This window comes from Cherax quadricarinatus, chromosome 7 (assembly GCF_038502225.1).
Source record: "Cherax quadricarinatus isolate ZL_2023a chromosome 7, ASM3850222v1, whole genome shotgun sequence".
In the NCBI taxonomy this organism is placed as follows: Eukaryota; Metazoa; Arthropoda; class Malacostraca; order Decapoda; family Parastacidae; genus Cherax; species Cherax quadricarinatus.
Genome location: NC_091298.1, coordinates 2,383,043 through 2,398,950, shown reverse-complemented (window position 1 = coordinate 2,398,950; position 15,908 = coordinate 2,383,043). Strand labels below are relative to the sequence as shown.

The 15,908-nt window shown below is 39.7% G+C and overlaps 1 protein-coding gene across 2 annotated transcripts in view; it reads right to left on the bottom strand.

The window, feature by feature from the left end:
- Positions 1 to 15,908, bottom strand: part of LOC128686799 (uncharacterized) — an 84,657-nt gene that overhangs the window by 30,713 nt on the left and 38,036 nt on the right. For both annotated transcript variants that reach the window (XM_053773894.2, XM_053773895.2), the window contains exons 7-8: positions 11,704 to 11,873; positions 65 to 170 (exon numbers count right to left, since the gene is read on the bottom strand). In XM_053773894.2, the coding sequence (XP_053629869.1) occupies positions 65 to 170; positions 11,704 to 11,873 (276 nt within the window). The remainder of the gene's footprint in view (positions 1 to 64; positions 171 to 11,703; positions 11,874 to 15,908) is intronic.

Below are 15,908 nucleotides of genomic sequence, written 5' to 3'. Positions count from 1 at the left end.
CTTCAACTTTACTGCTAAACCAGTACTTTAAATCTGAAGGACTGTATCAATCAAAAATACTTACTGAAATCTGCAATATTTGCATGAATCTTCCCTTCATACTTTGCAATATCCTCGACGATTTCTTCTAGGATATCAACTGAGCTCTTGTAATAGCCAAATTTCACTTTCTGTTGAAACATAATAGAAACTGTTATAATTCTCAATGAAAAAGTATGTTAATTTTTTCTACCTCAACAGCTATTTCCCACTAATGTTCTCATAAAAAAGAAACACATTCACTATCATTTATCCACCTGCTGATTGGCTGAAGCATGCTGACATTATAATTCAGAGTACTAACGAACTGCAACTTCTCCATCCCTTCAGAGTGTAGGTACTGGCCTTCCCATCTCTACCTAACACAAACACACACACATACACAAGCCTGCTGGATGCTCAAGGCCCTAAAACTTAGCTTCCTCTGCCCTTACCTTCATACCATTCCTGATGACCCCCCTCCCTCTACCCCTTCTACCTTCTACTCTAGATTTATACACCATCATCCTAGGCCTCTCTGCATGCTCAAACCACCTCAACAATCCCTCTTCAGTTCTCTAAATTATACTCTTGGTGACCCCTACACCAATTAATTTTTACACTCGTAAATTCTCTGCATGATATTCTCACCACACATTGCTCTCAAACATGATATCTGTACTACCTCTAGCCTCCTAGTTGCAATGCTCAAGTCTCCTACAACTTTTTTATTTCAATGGCCATATCCCTCAAGGTGGAGAAACCCAAAGAAAAAAACACATTCACCACTATTATTCCTTTCATTGCCTTTTAAGAAGTATGCATACATCACAATTCAGATTACCCCCCAACTGCAACATCCCCACCTTTCCTTCAGTGTGCAAGCACTACCCTTCCCACTTCCAGAATTCAAATCCAGATGACTGGTTTCTCCTGAAGCCCTTCATAAATTACCTTGCTCACACTCCAACTTTTTTTTTTTTTTTAACAAGTCGGCCATCTCCCACCGAGGCAGGGTGACCCAAAAAGAAAGAAAATCCCCAAAAAGAAAATACAGTGGACCCCCGCATAGCGAACGCCTTGCATAGCGAACAATCCGCATAGCGAACGCTTTGTTCGCCAAAATTTTGCCCCGCATAGTGGACAAAAACCCGCTCAGCGACCTTCGTCCGAGACGCGTCCATTGTTTACCAGCCAGCCTCCGCGGTAACATTCAAGCATACACTCGGAATATTTCGTATTATTACAGTGTTTTCGGTGCTGTTTCTGGAAAATAAGTGACCATGGGCCCCAAGAAAGCTTCTAGTGCCAACCCTGTGGTAAAAAGGGTGAGAATTAGTATGGAAATTAAGAAAGATTTTGAAGGGTTTGGGGCTAACCCTGAGAAGCCTATGCCAGTTGTGGAATCCATTGTGCCTACTTCAAAAATTAAGGAAATGTGTGCACAGTGGGTTGAACTGCAAACCTTTATGGATGAAAATCACCCTGACACAGCTGTTGCAAGCCGTGCTGGTGACTATTTCAATGACAATGTTATGGCCCATTTTAGACAAATCGTAAAGGAACGGGAGGTACAGAGCTCTATGGACAGATTTGTTGTGCGACAGAGGTCCAGTGACTCTGAAGCTGGTCCTAGTGGCATTAAAAGAAGAAGGGAAGTAACCCCGGAAAAGGACTTGCTACCTCAAGTCCTAATGGAAGGGGATTCCCCTTCTAAACACTAACACTCTCTCTCCCCTCCTCCCATCCCATCAATCATCACCAGATCTTCAATAAAAGTAAGTGTCATGTAATTGTGCATGCCTTTTTCAGTTTGTGTGTACTAAAATTAACATTTTTTTGTGGTAAAAAAATTTTTTTTTCATACTTTTGGGTGTCTTGCACGGATTAATTTTATTTCCATTATTTCTTATGGGGAAAATTAATTCGCATAGCGAACATTTCGCATAACGACCAGCCCTCTTGCACGGATTAAGTTCGCTATGCGGGGGTCCACTGTACTTTCATCATCATTCAACACTTTCACCTCACTCACACATAATCACTGCTTTTGCAGAGGTGCCCAGAGTACAACAGTTTAGAAGTATATATGTATAAAAATACACAATATATCCCTCAAAACTGCCAATATCCCAAACCCCTCCTTTAGAGTGCAGGCATTGTACTTCCCATTTCCAGGACTCAAGTGCTGGAAATGGACTAAATATTACCCTGCTCACACTCCAACAGCTTGTCAGGTCCCAAATACCATTCATCTCCATTCACTCCTATCTAACACGCTCATGCACGCTTGCTGGAAGTCCAACCCCCTCGCCCACAAAACCTCCCATACCCCTTCCTTCCAACCTATTCGAGGACGACCCCTACCCCGCCTTCCTTCTCCTACAGATTTAAATGCTCTCCATGTCATTCTACTCTGATCCATTCTCTCTAAATGACCAAACCACCTCAACAACCCCTCTTCAGCCCTCTGACTAATACTTTTATTAACTCCACACCTTCTCCTAATTTCCACACTCCGAATTTTCTGCATAATATTTACACCACACATTGCCCTTAGACAGGACATCTCCACTGCCTCCAACTGCTTCCTCGCTGCTGCATTCACAACCCAAGCTTCACACCCACATAAGAGTGTTGGTACTACTATACTTTCATACGTTCCCTTCCTTGCCTCCATAGATAATGTTTTTTGACTACACATATACCTCAATGCACCACTCACCTTTTTTCCCTCACCAATTCTATGATTAACCTCATCCTTCATAAATCCATCCGCTGACACGTCAACTCCCAAATATCTGAAAACATTCACTTCTTCCATACTCCTCCCCAATTTGATATCCAATTTTTCTTTATCTAAATCATTTGATACCCTCATCACCTTACTCTTTTCTATGTTAACTTTCAACTTTCTACCTTTACACACACACTCCCAAATTCGTCCACTAACCTTTGTAGTTTTTCTTTAGAATCTCCCATAAGCACAGTATCATCAGCAAAAAGTAACTGTGTCAATTCCCATTTTGTATTTAATTCCCCATAATTTAATCCCACCCGTCTACTGAACACCCTAGCATTTACTTCTTTTACAACCCCATCTATAAATATATTAAACAACCATGGTGACATTACACATCCCTGTCTAAGACCTACTTTTACCGGGAAGTAGTCTCCCTCTCTTCTACACACCCTAGCCTGAGCCTCACTATCCTCATATAAACTCTTTACAGCATTAAGTAACTTACCACCTATTCCATATACTTGCAACATCTGCCACATTGCTCCCTTATCCACTATCATATGCCTTTTCTAAATCCATAAATGCAATAAAAACTTCCCTACCTTTATCTAAATACTGTTCACATATATGCTTAAATGTAAACACTTGATCTACACATCCCCTACCCACTCTAAAACCTCCTTGCTCATCCGCAATTCTACCTTCTGTCTTACCTCTAATTCTTTCAATAATAACCCTACCGTACACTTTTCCTGGTATACTCAGTAAACTTATTCCTCTATAATTTTTACAATCTCTTTTGTCCCCCTTCCCTTTATATAAAGGGACTATACAAGCTCTCTGCCAATCCCTAGGTACCTTCCCCTCTTTCATACATTTATTAAACAAAAATACCAACCACTCCAACACTATGTCCCCCCTGCTTTTAACATTTCTGTCATGATCCCGTCAGTTCCAGCTGCTTTACCCCCTTTCATTCTACGTAATGCCTCACGCACCTCCCCCACACTCACATCCTGTTCTTCTTCACTCCTAAAACATGTCCATTAAAAATCACTTGTCTTTATTCACTAACACACTCGCACAAGCATGATGGATGCTCAAACCCCTAAACCTCAAAAGGCCTCTTTTACCTCCTCACCCCAACTATTCTTGGGATGACCCTTACCCTTCCTACCTTCCACCCAAGATTTATTCACCTCTGTCAACTTATCTCTCTCCATACCTAAATAACCTAAACAACTCCCCCTCCCCTATGTATTATAACCTTGGTGACTCCACATCACTTTAGTTTCTACGCTCTAAATTCTCTTCACATTATTCACACTACACACTGTTTTCAAACCCATCATCACTGCTTCTAGCCTCCTTGCTGCAGCATGTAAAAACCCCTATAAAAGTGTTGGTACCACTACACTGTTATACAGTGGACCCCCGCATAGCGATATTAATCCGTGCAAGAGAGCTCATTGTTATGCGAAATTATCGTTATGCGAATGAATTTTCCCCATAAGAAATAATGGAAATCAAATTAATCTGTGCAAGACACCCAAAAGTATGAAAAAAAAAATTTTACCACATGAAATATACATTTTCCTACACACAAAGAGAAGGATACATGCACAATAGTAGAGTAGTACATGCACAATATATATTGTGCATGTACTACTCTACTAAATGAAGAATAAATGACACTTACCTTTATTGAAGATGCAGCAATGACTGATGAGACACTGTGTCCTGGGAGTGCCTTTTCCTCCTGAGTACTGTAGGTCCTGTTTTGCATTTTCTTCCAGAACAGGCCTTATCACACTGTGTATGCCACTACGATTCTTAAATCTCTCAAACCAACCTTTGCTGGCTTTAAATTCACCAATATGAGCACTAGTTCCAGGCATTTTTCCCTGTTCACCTGGGTGTTAGTTGACTGGTGTGGGTTGCATCCTGGGAGACAAGATTAAGGACCCCAATGGAAATAAGTTAGACAGTCTTCGATGACACTGACTTTTTTGGGTTATCCTGGGTGGTAAATCCTCTGGGGTTAATTGTTTCTTGGTATTCTCAATAAGCCACACCAACAACGGTGCTACAGCAGCAGCAGCAGCAGCTGACAGTGCTACAGCAGCAGCAGCAGCAGCTGACAGTGCTACAGCAGCAGCAGCAGCAGCAGCAGCTGACAGTGCTACAGCAGCAGCAGCTGACAGTGCTACAGCAGCAGCAGACGATGCTACAGCAGCAGCAGACGATGCTACAGCTGCAGCAGACGGTACTACAGCAGTAGCAGCAGCTGACGGTGGTACAGCAGCAGCAGCAGCAGCTGACGGTGGTACAGCAGCAGCAGCAGCTGACGGTGGTACAGCAGCAGCAGCAGCAGACGATGCTACAGCAGCAGCAGACAATGCTACAGCAGCAGCAGACAATGCTACAGCAGCAGCAGCAGCTGACGGTGGTACAGCAGCAGCAGCAGCTGACAGTGCTACAGCAGCAGCAGACGATGCTACAGCAGCAACTGATGGTGGTACCGCAGCAGCAGCAGCTGTACCACCAATAGTAGTGATGGTTGATTGGGGTTTATTATACAACCTGGCCAGCTCGGAGACACGCACTCCACTTTCATACTTATCAATGATCTTTTTCTTCATCTCTATAGTAATTCTCACCCTTATTGCTGTAGGGTTGGCACTAGAAGCTTTCTTGGGGCCCATGGTCACTTATTTTGCAGATAAAATCACCAAAAACACTGTAATAATACAAAATGTTCCGATTGTATGCTTGGATGTTACCGCGGAGGCTGGCTGGTAAACAATGCCACCGGCGGAACATGTGAGGCTGGCTAAGGGCGCACATTAGACGCGTCTCGGACGAACAGCGTTGAGCGGGTTTTTTAGCGGTATGCGAGGCAAAATCTTGGCAATAAATTGTAGTGGTTTGCGGATTTAACGTTATGCAAGGCCAACGGTATGCGGGGGTCCACTGTATTACATTTTTTGCCTCCATAGATAAACCTCTATTCACAAATGCCTCGATACATCACTCATTCCCCCCCCCCACTCTCATATTTTCAATGGTTCACCCTGTCTTTCATGGACCCAAATACAGTGTAGTGACATGTTCACTCCCAAAAATCTAAATAGATCCACTTCCTTCATACTCCAACCCTACAATGTGATACTGAATCTATCATTGCCTAGACTCTGTTAACTCCTCATCATTTTGCTCTTTTCTATGGTTACTTTAAATTTCCTTCCTTTACTTGCCTTCCCAAATTCATCCACCAACCTTTGCAACTTATTTTCAGAACCCCCCCCCCCATCCACACACACACACAAAAAAAAAAAAATACCACTGTTATCAAACATCTTTTTAATCTCTTACTCTACCCATCATCCTAGAATTCACTTCCTTTACAACCCTACCTATAAATACAGTCTCTCCTCACTTAACTCTATGACTGCCGCAGGCCCCTTTCTGAAACTGTCATTCCATGTCGATAAATTTTTGGAAAAAAAAAAAAAAATCTCATGAAATGATAGAGAATCTTTTCCCAGTAGTAATGACACCAAAAGTATGAAATTTGGCCGAAAACTCAGAGAATTACGCTTCCGTGAAGTTAGCGGTCTAGGCGACATACACGCATCAGCGATTTCGCCGGCTTTGAGCCCTGTTTTTGGCCAATTTCGTTGTTCCAGTTGACCAAACTTATAGCTATTTCTTTAGAACTCCATTTTTTCTATCAGTTGAGTACAAGAAACCACCCATTTACCGATTTGAACTACCCAATAAAGTGGCCAGAAATTGGCAATTTGGCCAATTTCACGCAAATTAAAAAAGATGCTAATTTCAAAATAGGGTCCAGAATAAACAATGTTGACATTCTTGGCACTAAAATAACATCCTCTGTTCATTAGTCACATCTCTAGGCCCCTCTTATATTACTATTGCTTTCTATTTTGATTTTTTTATTCATACAAAAAAATACAAAATTTACTGTTATGCAGACTACTGCATTATTGTAAAAATGGTATAAATAATATCAGTGCACTAGTGAAAGAATATTAAACTCCCCAGTTGACATGTATTGGACATGTGGTGTGATTTGCTTACTCTTGAACATTGGTAAAAATCGAACATTTCCGCTACTTTGAGCTTAATTTCAGGTTGTTTTTATCGTGAAAGTAATCAAAATCATCTCCATTTCTGTAATATGTTTTCCATTTTATCACCCGAGATCATGAAAACGAAAATACAACGATAAATACTATATGAAAATTCACCTCAAAGTCGGCGTTTTAATCCAAAAAAAAGGCGAGTTTTTTTTCCTCATTACGCACTGCGTGCTGCAGGATTTTTTTTATGTGGTGCACACTGACCACACAGACCCATTCTCTCACATGTGCATCTACCAGCTTTCTCCCGCTTGATTTGAAGCCACTAGAATTTACACGTATAAATACGTCAGAAACAGTGGCGAGTAAGATGTATATATACGACTGAAACAGTCAAAGGGTTAATGATGAAGTTCCATTCCTAATACCGTGTCGATAAATGAATTCGCTGCAAAATAGGAAGCATACTATAATGGTAGTGGGTTTATGTCAACCATCTTTGATATTACTTTAATGTCACCCTTTCACGGTTTATAACATTTTTAGTATTGGCAGTTTGGAGGGATATGTTGTGTATCTTTATATGTGTATGCTTCTAAACTGTTGTATTCTGAGCACCTCTGCAAAAGCAGTGATAATGTGTGAGTGAGGTGAAAGTGTTGAATGATGATTAAAGTATTTTCTTTTGGGGGATTTTCTTTCTTTTTTTTTGGGTCACCCTGCCTCGGCGAGAGACGGCCGACTTGTTGAAAAAAAAAAAAATTTAAATGTTTATACAGTAGTGTACTGTATATTGTAATAAACAGAATAGATGAAATCAACTCTGATATACATTATTTCTTTTTTATTATGAAATGGTAGAGAATCTTTTTCTGAAGACAATAAAACAACAAGTACAAAATCTGATAGAAAATTGATGAACTTATTCTTTCGATTTTGCCGACTTTGACTCCCATTTTAGGCCAATTGCATTACAACAGTCAACAAAATTCTTAGCTATTTCACTAGTATTACTCTATTCTATCAAATGAGGACAAGAAATCGTCCAGTCAACTGTTTCAACTACAAAATAAAGTGATTGGAAATTGGTAATTTGGCCAATTTAATGCAAAGTTCAGAATATTCCAATTTCAAAATAGGGTCCAGAATAAACAATGCAGGCATTCCTGGCACTAAACTAACATTTCCTCTGTTCATTAATTATGCTTTCAGGCTTTACAAATGAGTTCCATTTTGATCTTTCATTCACATAATGAATTTTTATTCAAACCAAAAAATAGATTTACTGTTATGCAATATTGTAATAATTGTATAAATAATATCACCACACTTGTGAACGTATATCAGACCCAACAGCTGGCGTGTATTAGACGTGCGAGGTCATTTGTTTACTCCTGAACATCGGCAAAAATTTAACATTTCCGCTACTTAGAGCACAGTTTCAAGCCATTTCCAATATTAAAACAAATCAAAACAATCTCTACTTCTGTAATATATCTTCCATTCTATGAAATGAGACCAAGAAATCGCAAATACAACTATAAAAAAACATACGAAAAACACTGCAAAGTCGCTGTTTTAATCGAAAATTACGGTCTCAGTTTTCTTCCTCTCATTATGTACTGTGTGCTGCAGGATTTGTTTTATATAGTGCACACATACCACATTGATGTATTCTCTCATACCTAGGCCCAAATTAACTGCTCACAGCTTATCTGAGTGAGCTGAGCTCATGGCACAGAACTATGGTTTGGACCCTGAAAGGGTTAAACAATTATGGTAATATTACTCATAGCTAAGTTCCACTTTCACTGGGATATAGTCCCCATCTTTCCTTATATGGGTGTGAAGCGTGGGTGATGAATGTTGCAGCGAGGAGAAGGCTGGAGGCAGTGGAGATGTCGTGTCTGAGGGCAATGTGTGGTGTGAATATAATGCAGAGAATTCGTAGTTTGGAAGTTAGGAGGAGGTGCGGGATTACCAAAACTGTTGTCCAGAGGGCTGAGGAAGGGTTGTTGAGGTGGTTCGGACATGTAGAGAGACTGGAGCGAAACAGAATGACTTCAAGAGTGTATCAGTCTGTAGTGGAAGGAAGGCGGGGTAGGGGTCGGCCTAGGAAGGGTTGGAGGGAGGGGGTAAAGGAGGTTTTGTGTGCGAGGGGCTTGGACTTCCAGCAGGCATGCGTGAGCGTGTTTGATAGGAGTGAATGGAGACAAATGGTTTTTAATACTTGACGTGCTGTTGGAGTGTGAGCAAAGTAACATTTATGAAGGGATTCAGGGAAACCGGCAGGCCGGACTTGAGTCCTGGAGATGGGAAGTACAGTGCCTGCACTCTGAAGGAGGGGTGTTAATGTTGCAGTTTAAAAACTGTAGTGTAAAGCACCCTTCTGGCAAGACAGTGATGGAGTGAATGATGGTGAAAGTTTTTCTTTTTCGGGCCACCCTGCCTTGGTGGGAATCGGCCAGTGTGATAATAAAAAAAAAAACTTTCCTATACACCCTAACCTGAGCCTCTTAACTGCTTTAAGTAACATAACTTCTATTCCATACATTTGCAATATCAGCCACATGGCTCCCCTATCCACCCTATCATATGCCTCTTCTACATCCATAAATGCAAAAAACAGCTCTTTACCCTTTATTTAAGTACAACTCGCTTAGATGCTTCAATATAAACACTTGGTCTGCACATCCCCTACCCTTCCTAAAGCCTCCGTGTTCCTCTGCGATCCTGCTTTTTGTCTTACTCCTAACCCTTTCAATAATAATTATACCATAAAATTTACTTGGTATACTCAGTAGGCATATCCTCTTATAATTCTTACACTCTCTCTTGTTCTCTCTTCCCTTATCCAAGGAAACTATGCATGCTCTCTGCCAATCCTGAGGTAATTTCCCTTTAACACATACTGAACACACAAACCACTTCAACACTGTTAACACCTGCTTTCAACATCTGTATTAATCTCATCTATCACAGCTGCTCTATCCACTTTCATTCTACCCACTGCCTTGTGTACTGTACCCTCCCTGCATTGACCCCAGACTTCTCACTCCTAAATTATTTTATTCCTTCCTGCCCAATGCACAAAATTACCACCTTCTCTTCATTAACATTCAGAAACTTCTCAAAAATCCTCTCCATCTTTCTAGTTCCTCCACCTCCCCATCTAACAGCTCCCCTCTTTCATGTTTTACTGCCAAATCCATTTGCTCTCCAGGCTTCCTTACCTTACTGATCTCCCTCCAAAACAGTTTCTTAGAAATATAAACACTTAAGCAGTATAATGTGATCCTTTATTAACAACGTTTAGCCCATGCAGTGGGCTTTATCAAGTCACAAACAGATCTACCTGGGTGAAACATAAGTGAGTATTTACAGGATGAGAATGCTGGGTCAGGTGGAGAGTGCTGCATGTGATAATCTTCTGAGTAGGGTGATAGAGTCTAGAACCTTGGGTAGCTTTAAAATAAGATTGGATAAGTATATGAGTAGACCTTCTGCAGTGTTCCTCCATTCTTATGTTCTTATGTGGAATAGCAATTAAGAAGTTTCTTGGCAAGGGGTTCAGCTATGTTATAGAAGCCATTGTTCTGGTTAAGTTGTTGGATGTACAGACAAGTGATGATTCCAGGATTCTTCGGTATTGAGTGTTGTCTTCTCTGGCAATAAGTCTTGCATTTCTGTAGTTGATGAAATGGTTGTGTGAATTTTGGTGTTGAACACAGGCATTCCTTGGATCGTCAGAGCTGCCTGCATACTGGTGTTCTGAAATACGTGTTTGGAGGTCTCTGGATGTTTTGCCGATGTATAATTTGCTGCAGTCATTACAAGGGATTGTGTATAAGCCTGCAGAGGATTGAAGCTTGTCCTGTCTATTATTTGTAATGTCCTTGATGGTGGTGGATGTGGAGGTAGATACTTGGAATGAGGTATTGGAAAAGATGTTGGAAATGTGTTTGGCAAGAGAGTTGGTGGAGAGGGCTATGTATCTCTTCTTAGCAGTGTCTTCTCTGGGTGTGTTAAAGATGCTTAATGCCCATCGTACAGCAAATTATACATCGGCGAAACATCCAGAGACCTCCAAACACATTTCAGAACACCAGTACGCAGGCAGATCTGGCGATCCGAGGAATGCCTGTGTTCAACACCAAAATTCACACAACCATTTAATCAACTACAGAAATGCAAGACTTATCGCCAGAGAAGACAACACTCAATACCGAAGAATCCTGGAATCATCACTTATCCGTATATCCAACAACTTCAACCAAAACAACGGCTTCTATAACATAGCTGAACCCCTTGCCAAGAAACTTCTTCATTGCTATTCCACATAAGAATGGAGGAACAATGCAGAAGGTCTACTCATATATTTATCCAATCTCTTTTTAAAGCTACCCAAGGTTCTAGACTATCACCCTACTTGGAAGATTGTCACATGCAGCATTTTCCACCTGACCCAGCATTCTCATCTTATATTCACGTATCTTTCACCCAGGTAGATCTGTTTGTGACTTGACAAAGCCCACTGTGTGGGCGAAACGTTGCCAATAAAGGATCACATTATACTGCTTAAGTGTTTATATTTTTATTGTGTCGGTATTTTATAGCATTTATTTCCAAAACAGTTTTTTTATTTTCAGCAAAATTTGCTAATAAAGACTTGCCCATTCTCTCATTGGCTTTCCTGCACTCAATCAACACTTTTAACCTCCCTCTTCCTCTCCATACACTTTGCCTTGTATCATTACCACCCTCTAACTCACCATTCCATCAATCATTCCTCTTCCCACCTGCACCCAACCTCCTGTACTACAAACTTATACTTACTAAGTATTTTGCATTGTGAGGCATGCATTTTCCATGGTATTCCTTGGAAGTCAAGTGTGACAACATTTCAGATGACCGGATACGTTTGACGCTGTCGTTGTCTCTTTGACATAGCTGGCAAGTGAATAAATTTTTGCCGTGAATAACCTCCTTGTAGACAAACTGCACACCTGTGAAAGGAAAGAAAAAATATCATTAAATTCTCATACCTAAGGTAAATCTTCTAAAAATCATGTGCCTAATTTGGCTGAAAGGTGAGTGGACAAAGAAATGATTATCATAATAAACTTTTTTGATAGGAATGAAAAACACATTTTTGTATCACCAATACACTTTCATGCCCATTAACCCTTTCAGGGTCCAAGGTCCAAATCTGAAGTGGTGCCCCAGTGTCCAAGAATTTAAAAAAAAAAAATTTGTTATTTTTTCTTATGAAATCGTAGAGAATCTTTTTGTGAAGGTAATAAAACAAAAAGTATGAAATTTGGTGGAAAATTGACGAAATTATGCTCTCGCGAATTTTGATGTGTCAGCGATATTTATGAATCGGCGATTTTGCCGACTTTGACTCCTATTTTAGGCCAATTACATTATTCCAATCAACCAAATTCTTAGCTATTTCACTAGTATTACTTCTATTCTATCGATTGAGCACAAGAAATCGCCAAGTCAACTGTTTCAACTACAAAATAAAGTGATCGGAAATTGTTAATTTGGCCAATTTAACACAAAGTTCAAAATATTCCAATTTCAAAATAGGCTCCAGAATAAACAATGTAGGTATTCCTGGAACTAAACTAACATTTCCTCTGTTCATTAGTTACATTTTTGAGGCTTTACAAATAAATTCCATTTTGATTTTTTATTCACATAATGAATTTTTATTCACACCAAAAAATAGAAGATTTACTGTTATGCAATACTGTAATAATTGTATAAATATCATCACCATATTTGTGAATGTATATTAGACCCACCAGCTGACGTGTATTAGATGTGTGAGGTCGTTTGTTTACTCTTGAATACCGGCAAAAATTTAACATTTCCGCTACTTTGAGCTCAGTTTCAAGCCATTTCCAGTGCTAAAACCAATCAAAATCATCTCTATTTCTGTAATATGTCTTCCATTCTATCAAATGAGACCAAGAAATCGCAAATACAACTATAAAAAACATACGAAAAAACACTGCAAATTTGCTGTTTTAATCGAAAAATCATGATTTCAGTTTTTTTCTCTCATTATACACAGTGTGCTGCAGGATCTGGTTTATGTGGTGCACACATACCACATAGATGTATTCTCTCATATCTAGGCCCAAATGTACCACTCACAGTTTATCAGAGTGAGCTGAGCTCATGACGTAGATCTACGGTTTGGACCCTGAACGTAAAGCCGTAGATCTACAGGACGGACCCTGAAAGGGTTAATTAGTCCTCCCACTGTAATTGTCTTTTCCACCTCTGCTCCACATGCCACTGTCCATATTTCACAACTAACCCATACTTAGGAGAGGATGCTTATACAGGTCCGCCATCACAAATCCGGCATCGCTGGGACCTGTAGTGTGCCGGATTACTGAGTTTGCCGGATTACAGAGTGGTTAGGTTAGAATACACTTTATAAAGTTAATCAACTTGTCTTACACAAGAAAATTAATTGAACATCACCAAAAATCGAACAGTTCTGCTACTTTGAGCTCAATTTCAAGATACTTTTCATCGTTAAACTAATCAAAATCATATCTGTTTCTATAATATATCTTCATTCTATCAAATGAGACCAAAAAAATGAGAATACAACCATAAAAACCATACAAAAATATACCGCTAAGAGGCAGCTAATGGTTGAGAAGTGAACTCCGTTATTTATCATCTGATTTTTTTCAATTTTGGTGTACGTTAAGAAGCATCTTTCCATCATACATTACCCAAGTTTCAATAATATAGCCCAACAAACAACTGAGAAAAAATTATTTACCAAAAATCATATATGGCAAGCCCAAGCCAGGTGGTGGAAATAAGTCACTGACTTTTTTTTTTTTGGGTTATCCTAGGTTCTCTATACATACGCTGCTATGTACGATAATCTATGTAACTGTATTTGTGTATACTTGAATAAACTTATGTACTTCTATTCTGTCGACTGAGTATGTAATTGGATTTACATTATTTCTTATGGGAAATATTACTTCAGTTTTCGGCCAACATATCGGAAAGGATTATGGCCGAAAACCAGGGGTCTACTGTATCTTTTTAATTTACACAAGAGCTTTCACAGGTTAGGTTACGAGTTCCTAACCTTATTTACAAGTTAAGAGCTGTTACCTACATCAGGCATTAACTAATGGCCCAAGTTGAACTGAAACATTATCATACATTTTAGCATCCTACATGCGAGTTATTTGTGCATGTCAGTTCATTTGAAAGTCTTTTTATTACTATTATGAGACATACAAAACAGAAACAAGATGGAGTAGGAACCAGCTGTGGGCCGGTAATTTCATCATATGAAGCAATGTTCTTGAGAAGGGTACAGCCAGAGTGTAGTTGCTGTTTTCTGACCATCCTGTATGCAAGTTATCTTCTCACCAGCCACAAATTGGATGACAATACTGGCCTTGTACAAAATAAGATCACCCACACCTCTCCAGTGCTGAAGGAGCTGATGGAATAACATTTATTGAGGCCAAGAAGTAAGGTGTCTTGCTCAGTTCTCTATTTTGTCCAGAAGTCATATATAAGACAAGGGGCAGGTACTCCAAGGCAGTAAAGGTACATTTTTGCAGCCTCTGCTGTGAAGCAGGTACAAGATTTGCCTAGTGCTATCTTCTTGGCTGCCTCTCTTGTAAGGTTTACTGGGTGGTTTTTCAACAGTTTGGGATCAAATTTCACCCCTAGGACTTCCACCTCATCGCCAGGTTCCTACACTCTCACTCTTATAACTCATCAAGTATTAACACCACAGTGCCCAAACACCATCATCATTTGTATTTTTTTTTTTTTTCAAAAGAAAAGGTAACCAGCCATCGTTTTCCTCAGGCCAATATAACTGTAAGCTGGTGATTGATTTACCCGAAAACAGCTGACATTTCCTTTCTTGGATAAGTAAATGTCAGAATACAGTCATCTGTACAGGCATGGGATTCTGGGATGAGGTGAAGGATATTGAGGTATTCCCTGTGGTATACTAGCACCAATTGAGTGCCTTGTTGACTCTGTCCCATTAAGAACTACTCTTAGAGATCTACCTTGAAGATGATCACTAAGGAGGTGTAGTGGCAAGCCAAGGACTCCAAGTGTTTTTCAGTTTTATCAAGAGGCCCTGGTACCATACTTGGTCAAAAGCACCAGCAATATAAAATTCTACTAAACAGTTGATCTTTGATTCATCCAGTGATTAGTGCCACATAGTGGAGAGGTTTAATAGATCTGCAGCAGAGCAACCTTTTCTGAAGCCCTATTAGCAGTCACCAAGAAGCGAGTGATAGTTGAAAAATGGTTTGCTTTGAGAGTACAGTGGAACTCTGGTTTTCGTACTTAATCCATTCCAGAAGGTCGTTCTAAATTTGAAATGTATGAAAACCAAATTAATATTTCCCATAAGAAATAATGTAAATACAATTAATCCGTTCCAGACACCCAAAAATATTAACAAAAATACATTTTTTAAAGAAAAACTAGTTTTACATACAGAAAACATTGAGGAATAAATATAAATGACTAATTTGAATGATAAATGAACATTACATACCTTTATTGAAGACTCTTGTTGGCATATTGAAGAAAGCGAGGAGGGGAGAAGAGTTTGAGGGTATTGTTTGGAAGGGTAATCCCCCTCCATAAAGACTTCAAGTATCAAAGCCCTCTCTGAGGTTACTTCCCTTCTTTGTCTTTTACTGTCACTGGACCCCTGTCGCACTAAAAATCTGTCCAGAGAGCTCTGTTTCTGGCGTCTCTTAAGATTTGCCTAAAATGGGACAAGGTATTGTCACTGAACATGTTGCAGATACTGCAAGCTCAGCTAAACATACACCACTTTAGTATTTTTCTACAATCTCTTTCTTGAATTCTATCATGTTTCTCACCTTCTTTATCACAGGGCTGGCACTAGGAACTTTCTCTGGGCCCATGGTGGCTTATTTTGCAGTCGCAATCAATAAATAAGCACAAAAATTGCGAATTGTTTCAGATGAATGCTCACTCAA